This window comes from Apium graveolens, chromosome 9, assembly GCF_009905375.1.
Source record: "Apium graveolens cultivar Ventura chromosome 9, ASM990537v1, whole genome shotgun sequence".
NCBI lineage: Eukaryota > Viridiplantae > Streptophyta > Magnoliopsida > Apiales > Apiaceae > Apium > Apium graveolens.
Genome location: NC_133655.1, coordinates 180,190,836 through 180,199,751, shown reverse-complemented (window position 1 = coordinate 180,199,751; position 8,916 = coordinate 180,190,836). Strand labels below are relative to the sequence as shown.

The following is an 8,916-nucleotide window of genomic DNA, read 5'->3' as shown; positions in this document are numbered from 1 at the left end:
GTCGGAGTTGCACAGGATATAGATACATATACTTGATTAATATAATATTTCAATTAAATCTGAATGCAGCTAGTATAATTACTGTATAAAAAAAAGTCAAAAGAGGAGGTCAACTACTTTCCGTCAAATCTATTTTTTGATTTAACGGCAGTATCATTACTTGCAACTAAAATGATGTAAATGAGTCCCCGATAACTTGAGTCAATTTTTTGATATATGCCTTTCACTTAGGTGACTAATTTGAGATTTAAGCCATTCAATATATATATATATATATAACAATATCTTTATCGTACAAGATTGATAACATAATTAATAAATATATCTATTATAATATATCATTATATCTCTTAACAATGTGACAAATATCAACCCAAACGTTATAGATTAGTTACATTTCCTAGTCAAGGAGACAACAATACTGAAAGAGTTAAATTTTTCCATGCTCTGTAGTGTGTATTGCATACCTTTCAAATAACTTGTCCATCAAATTATTTCCAAAATGGCTAGCAAGCAATGGCTCCAATGCAGCTCTAACTGTTTTCACCACAATCTTTCCATTCCTATCCTCAGCATTCACTATCGCATTTTCGTCGCCAGTGTCACAGTTAACTTCAATGGTTTCGAGGTTATCAAGACTATACGAGCCCTCAGATTTGATTATTGCGTTTAATTCATCAATGCTAGGCTTATAAACAGGTAGATTGAATGAATTGATGTCTTCCTCAGTAAGTAAGCCCTTGTGAAACAGAGTAATTAAGAAAGGTTTAATGTGCTTAATCACTTAAATAATGTCATCGTATATAAACTTTGTACAATTTTGCATTAATTTATAATAATTGTATCAAAAATTCATACCTCAACCAACATGTCATCAAGCGATTTCGCAAGTAATTCAAAAGTAATTGAAGACTCTTTGCTGATGGTATCCGCCATACTCCTCCCAGCTAGTGATAACACTAATCGACCATTAGGAACTATTTCTTCTGATCTCATGCGGAGAAATGTAGTGAAATCTGTTTGAAATTGATTGAAGTACGCTTCGAAAACACCAGCAGGACTCCCTTTTGCAATGTAGACATTTCCTTTATTATTATCCGGCAGATTGTCAGGAACCTGCTTTAATCATGTTAGTATATGTACATAGATTCTGATTTCTAATTTTCTGTAATGAAATATGACTACCTGAGAGAGCCAGTGAAGACTAGATGAAGAATGAACAAAGTGAAGGCTGTTACGCGGAAAGAGTCTTTCATAGAAAGAACCTGGCACTCCACAAACAAAACATTGGACATTTTTTCCAGAACCTCTCACAGTTTCGAATTCTGAGTAAAATGGCTGTATCATTTTGAAAATTGAATTGAAATCATTACTAGGAAGATCATTTAAAAACACTTGAAACTCATCAGGTGCTTTAAGATCTTTCTGGTGGCAGAGTCCATTAACAATGTCAACAATATTTGTGACAAACAAGAGGGCGTTAGGCCCAGAAGAGCAACCCAAATCAGCGACCTTAAAGCAATCAGGAAACCCATGGCATCCATAATCTTTGATGGTGTCTTCTAAAAATTTCTTCGCCTTCAAGATCGTAGATTTCTGGAGAAGAAAGATATGGATTTAGATATCAAGAAAACGAACCTCAAATATAAAATAAATGTTTTATATCCCAAAGTGTATTACAAGAAAATACTAAAATTCAATGAATGTGCATGAGGTAATTTCGTATGAGCTAAAACAAACAAAGAGAAACAAACGAGTGCACACCTGAATTAGGGAGTTTTTAGCATAGCTAAATTCTCGATTGGCCGCATTCATGTGTAAAACATTTGCTACATCCATCTTTTCACTTCTTGCTTTTTAGCACACACTGATTTATAGGGAGAACATAGCATCTGGGGATATCTGGAATGTATTTAACTAATGGTATTTTTTTTTTGGATTCTATTAGATTTTATAGATTTGGTTATATTTAATTTGGATTTTAAAACAATGAGATATTTAATTTAAATTTTAAATAATACCAGTTAAACTTTTTTGGATTCTTTTGAATTTTAAAAATCCAGATATATTTAATTTGATTTTAAATTATTCATTAAAATTGTGTAGTATTTAATGTGGATTAAAGTTTTTCTTTTTAAATCTCTATACACTAAAATGGGATTTTTAACAATATCTTCTAAAAGGAAATTGCATTATGTTTTGATTTTCTATAATCCAATAATATTTGTTGGTTTAGAAATTTTACCATTCTTCATTTGAATTTTATAATATTGATTTGGTAGAATATTATAAATACTACTCCCCCACAGTATACATTGGTGAACTAGGATTGGGCACACATTTAAGGCTCATTTAAAGAATTCTTTCATAAATTGTTTTATTTTTTTCTTTTAAATATAACTTTCATGTTTAAAGTTTAATTCAAAAGAAGAAAAGTTTAAAATAAATTATACAAGTATTTTTTATATTCACCTGCCAATCATTGAAAAACAATTATAATTTTTTTGACTAATTAGGCTAATTAGCTTTTTATGCCTTAAATTTTTGTTTAACAAATGGATGAGCAAGAATCAAATAATCTTGAACGACAAGAGATAAGCCATTTCAGTTATCACATATTTAGTTATCACATACCAAGCTTAGAATTAGAGCATTAGTTTATATTTATTTATTTATTTATTTTTATTGTAGGTTCTGCAGTCGCTATCCTTCGCGTTCGCACTAGGTAAACTCTACGAACTCACGCAATAACTTGCAAACCACGTGAACCAAGCTGAACAACATTTAAGCGACAGGTTTGGCTCATGACACATAATTATAAATTCTCCACTTTAACCTATTATTTATTAGAAATTGATGTAAATATATTTGGTTGGGATAATTTTATATGTAGCATGTAAAAATTATTAGGTAGTAGTTATCAATTAAAGTTTAAAAAAATAGAGTTTTTTGCTATTTTTTAAGATCTTACTTGTTGATCAAGTTTTAGGATTTCTTTATAATCTTTATTATGAAATAAAAATGATTGATGAGTACGTTTGGATAGCTCAAGTGGTTAAGAGTTTATATACGTGTGAGACTTAGTAACAAGTGTTTTAGAGCAATTACATGAGTATACTAGTACTTGCCTTATATATATTATAAAATATATTGTCCTTGTAATTTAGTAAATGTAATTTGTATAAATAAACTCCAAAAATAAGAATCGTTTGTATGCCTTATTATTATAAAAATACATTTGAAATATAATAATATATTGAGAATCATGTACGTGAATCCTGATTTACCTTAGGATGATCTCAGGGTATTGCGGTGAGGATATAACATTTTTTCATATAAATAAATGAGGGTAAATTTGTAATTTTATGATGACTTACTAGTATTTACAAAAATATTATTAAATTTGTATGGGAGAAGTTTATAACATCAGAGCTCATCCTTGGTCCTATTTTTCTCTAAAATATTTTAACAAATATTTGTGTGATTTTTTGCATTCATGCTACATCTCATTATTTATACTATATGTAATAGACGAAATAGTTATTGTCTTGGTTTAACGGTTCTCGGTCATTTATTAATAGTATCATTATATTATTATTATTAACTATTCAAATATCTTTTTCAACTAAAATACTCATTACCTTTCTTAACTAATACGTTATCTTTTCTATTTGTTTCAACTAAAACATTTTCTCTTTCCCTAAATTATCACGGATAATAATAAATAACCAATTAAGTTTTTCAACTAAAATATGTTATCTTTTCAATTTATTCCAACTAAAATACCTTATTTTCCAAAAATATAATGGGACAAGTCTATTTAATAAAATAATAATATAATTATTAATTAATAACCAACCAATTATTTTTTTCACATAAAAATGCACTACGAATTCAATTCAAATTAATATAATATTAAGAAACTTCAACGCACTACGAATTTAGTTCAATTTAATATATTAGTGAAAAACTTCAACTCAAATTATATTAAAAAATTATACAATTTTAAAGTAAAATTTGTACATCACACATGTTTTCAAAGAATTCAAGAGGATAAAAAAGTAGAAGAAATTATTTTATTGATTGTTCTGTTTGTTGTAAACCTACTTACTGCTCTTATACACGAGCTTGACTAAATTAATTCCTAATTATGAAGCCATTATCTCAACTATCTATACATGTACAACTAATCATAATAATATCTATCATGAGCCGTTACCTTCCTGTGGAATAGGTATTCCCCTATAGAGGCCTATCTTGGACCTGTGCAGCAAAAATTGTTTCCTCCGAACAGCTTTTGCTAAGGAATCAGCAAGCTGGTCTTTTGTTAAGTAGCACGCCGAAGGTTCTAAAACACTTAATTGCAACGATTCCATGGCAATGTGCTTCGTGCATGGTTGATGAATTTCTTTAAGGAGACTAGTCGCCTAATTTAGTTCAGCTATAGTGTTGGCTACTGATTTATATTCAGCCTTGGCTGAGCAGCGCGCAACTATTTTTTGTTTCGTAGATGCCCAACTAATAAGTGTAGTATTAATAAACGCAATGTAAGTAAAAGTGTAATCATCAGAGTTTCTTGCCCGGTCGGAGTCCGTCCGAGTCAGAGAAAGCATGGAAAGTGGGATTTTTTTTTTCTGAAATGTATGCCATGAGTGAGAATACTTTTGAGATATCGCAACACATGTTTAACAGCGGCCCCATGTGTGACAGAAGGATTATGCATAAATTGGGATAACTTATTAACAGTGAAAGAGATGTTCGATCGAGTGAGTGATAAGTAGTGAAGTGAGCCCAGAATTTTCCGAAATTTTGTTGCATCGAATTTCGAGGTTTCATCATGTAAGGTTAATTTACATGTAATGACATAGGAGTTGAGATTGCATTGGCCTCAAGCATGTGGATTTTTTTTAGTATGTCAGTGATGTGTTTTTTTTGGAGAAAATTAGACCTTGAGAAGTAGAATGGACTTCCATTCCCAAGAAATAATGCAGGGGACCAAGATATTTGAGGGAAATGCAGAAAGAAGGAGAATAAATAAAATTGGATGTAGCAGCGCGAGTATTACTAGTGAATGATGTCGCAGGCATACACCAAAAGATAAAGTATTATGGATTCATGCTTGTAGATGAACAAAGAGCTATGCGAAAGGGAGTTCTAAAACCTGCATTACTCCATAAACGACCTATTTTCACGTTTTTGTCTGGTGTTGCCTTAGAAAACGTTGCAGTATGTATGAAATTATTTCCCTATTAGAACACCCTGATTTAGGTGTTACCATAACCATAAAGACAGATTGATATAACTCAATACAACTCCAATATTGACATAGATGTCTTCCCTGTTGCAACTGACGAGCATTTGTTGCTATAGACGGTTCCACAAAGACATATTTTGTTTACACTCAAAATTTAATTTATCTTTTAAAATAATTAATTTGAAAGAAATAATTTATTGAGTTTTGGAGAAAGTAAAATCATACAAATGAATAAAATATTCGTATTTTATAAATACTGAAATATTTTATTTAAATTTTAAATGAAATATATAGTAAGTATCAATATTAATAATTTTTTAAATTAAATCTATAAAAAATTAATTTTTAAAATTTTACGGCCAATACTAATTTTAAACTTTTAAAAATTAATATGGGACATAATTTTAAATTTTTACGTCCCTGGTTGAACATATGGGACTGGCCAGTAGCTAAGTTCTAAATGTACACTAATAATTCTGTTAATCATGTTGGATGCTACAATTAAGAACTAGAACACAAAAGTTTTCCTTAGGGTAGGCGTCCAACCACCCTGAGGTAAGTGACGCCGCGTGGACAGGCGTACATTAGGTAAATTAGGCATCCACTACGCCATAAGTGCACATAGGTAACGGTTTTTATCCAGCGTTGCACGAAAAGCGTTGCATTATCTATAAAATTTTCAGATTATTACAACACAGTGGAGAAAGCGTTGCAGTACATTGAAGCTACCGTTGCTAATAATTGTTAGTGTTGCGCAGCATGCAACAGTAGACGTCATAGCGTTGCATTAGATATTTTTTTATTTAATAAATACTGACATGGAAACTAAATCTGAGGTGACATGTTTGGGACCCATAGTTGATGGCGTGGCATGCTGACATGTCATGCCACGTCAGCATTTTGGGCCCCATATATGTGACCCACGGATGACGTGGCATGCTGACGTGTAACATGCTAACGTGGCACCAGTGGGACCCATATGTGGGGCCCAAAATTCTGACGTGACATGCTGACTTGGAACAAGTGGGGCCTGCTTACTGACGTGGCACTTGACGTGGAAGATGACGTGGAAGATGACGTGGCACTTCAGGCGTTGCATTTGCTTTCTGTTGTTGCAGTAGGTTATTTAGTGTTGCCTTAGTTATTGTACTATTCTTAAAATTTATTTGTTATATTCATGTTCTAATTTTTTAAAAATAATTTTTAATTAATCCAACCATACGGATGTTGTTTCCTACTAGTTTTAGAGATGTGTAATTTTTTTTTAGAAAAATAGATTTCATATCACATGCTTTTATAATAGTCAAACCACGGTGCCACTACTAGAAATATGGGATCAGACATCGGTTCATAACCGATGTTAAAAAAACTGAACCGATGACTTCGCGTGTGATGTTAAATGTCATCAGCCTTTGACATTAGTTCACAGCCGATGTCTATTACAGTGCTATAAATCAGTTTTAAGAATAATTCTGATGTCTTTGCAACAAATTTCAGCTTATATTACAGTATTTCTAGGTGTATATAAGTATATTATAGGGTAATTATCCATTAAAACATGAAACCTACAAGCTCTAAAAGATATTTTTTTGAAATCTTTCAAACAAACCAATGTGAAAGTCTAGATCAGACATCAGTTATGTTGTCTATCCGATGTGAAATGCTCCATCAGACATCGGGTACTTTTATCAACCGATGTAAAATACTGGGTTAAACATCGGTTTCTTTTATTTGGTGATGTTAAATCTTTTTGTTTAATATCAGTGTTTTTTTCTAACTGATGTTTAATCTTTAATATTATAAAATTTAAGACATCAGCTATTGAAAATTCGATATTCTTTGGCTTAAATTACATTTATTTTTTTACAGAACCGATGTCAAATGACTATTTGACATTGGTTTTTGTAGTTCTTTTTCTTTTAATATTGTTTCACCTGATGTCTTTTATTCATTTTTACATCGGTTTTAAATTACCATTGTGATGTTAATGTACTGTAAATTGCATATGCCATCCTGGTACTATTAATAGCCCAGGAAAACATTTGCATTTTCAACCAGAAAAATACCAACAATATGCAATACATCCAACCAAATTTGTAAAAACATAGAGGTATACATTGATACCAAATTTACTAATATTCAATCCAACAAGAGCTCAATTAAGACATTACATTCCAAGTCTAAAATAAACATCCCAACTAAAAATAATAAAACCCAAATTCGCTAGTTATTACATCCAACATTCTACACATATTTGACTACTTAATATGTACAACTTGTAAAATTTCGACAATTCCGAACATAAATCAGAATGATGGATGTAATTGTCACCAAACATCCGTTAATTAACCACCAACCACCAGCAAACACAACATCAATTCACATAGTTCAGAGGAAAGCTATATATATAGATACTTAGCATTTTTACATCTTGTCTTGGATAAATTCAAGCACCTCAATCCGCACCTCATCCAGCTCCTGCCTTGTGTAGGACTTTCGATTTTTGGCTGTCCACTAAATAACACAAGTAAAAATTAGCAACCAGAATATTATTAACCAGAATTGCCATATGTATAATTAAATATAAACATAACCAACTATTTATAATTTAACCAGAAGAGGACCTTTTCTATATTTAACCGTAATTTTTTTCATCAATCCAAAACTATACCAGATAGTTCCTTATCACTAATAGTTATCTATCATTACTAATAATAAAAACAAGATCCATCTGGAAAGCACTAATAATAAAGATTGATAATAAAAATGGCACTCATATTTCATCTGTTCTGAAAAACTACACAAAAAAATTCTACATGTCATCTATCGGAAATGATTTGCATATATACCTTGGTAGTAAAAGATAGCTCCTTATCATCGGTGATATCTTTCATGTATCGCATTATAACATAGCCACATTCAACCCCTCCTGGTTGTTTGGGAGATCCCTGTTATAATATAAAATCTGAATTAGCTCCAGAAATTAATTAAAATTATAAAGTGATAAAAAAAATACAAAAAACTTACAAGAAAATTCTTTATCTGAGGAGCTTTATTTCCCCTTCCAGTTTGAGAATTGTAGGATTTCATCGCTCTACATTGCAGAACAACAATAATATACATGATTATTTTTTGAAAGGGAGAATATTTACTATATATATATATATTTATATATAGTAAACAGAAATATATTGCTCTGTTAATGATTTTTCCAACTCGTCAAAATGTGTTAGATGTGGCAGAGGGTTCAGAATATAAATGTCGTCATCCCAAATTATAACCAAAATCCAGTGGCAACTATGTTTATAAAAAAGAAAAAAGAAAAAAACAAGTCAGAAATTTGAAAAAAACTTTCTAAATATATTAATTTGTAAAAGCATGTCTAAATTAAAAATACTTACTTATGATTATATGGTATGAAGTACATGACTACTCTCTTTCAACCGATTAACAAAATAAGAATGAAAAGATTTGTTCAACGTAAATGTAGCTCCTGGATCGAAAAATCCATATAAGACCACATCATCATTCTTCCTCTCAATCTTAATCAGTCTTTGCAAGAGCCTACCAGGGAGTGAATTACATTACTTATAATATCCGTATAAAACATGAATCTTGAATATTTAACGATACAAAATTAACTTACGCCATATAAGCAGATA

The 8,916-nt window shown here is 30.8% G+C and overlaps 1 protein-coding gene across 1 annotated transcript; it reads right to left on the bottom strand.

Moving 5' to 3' along the window:
• Window positions 1-353: 353 nt before the first annotated feature.
• LOC141687162 (benzoate carboxyl methyltransferase-like) lies at window positions 354-1,897 on the bottom strand. The gene is made up of 4 exons (XM_074492346.1): window positions 1,765-1,897; window positions 1,186-1,596; window positions 859-1,116; window positions 354-739 (listed from the first exon to the last, which is right to left on the bottom strand). Exons 1-4 carry the CDS (start codon window positions 1,837-1,839, stop codon window positions 431-433), a joined length of 1,053 nt encoding a protein of 350 aa, XP_074348447.1. The 5' UTR covers window positions 1,840-1,897; the 3' UTR covers window positions 354-430.
• Between the last annotated feature and the right edge of the window lie 7,019 nt (window positions 1,898-8,916).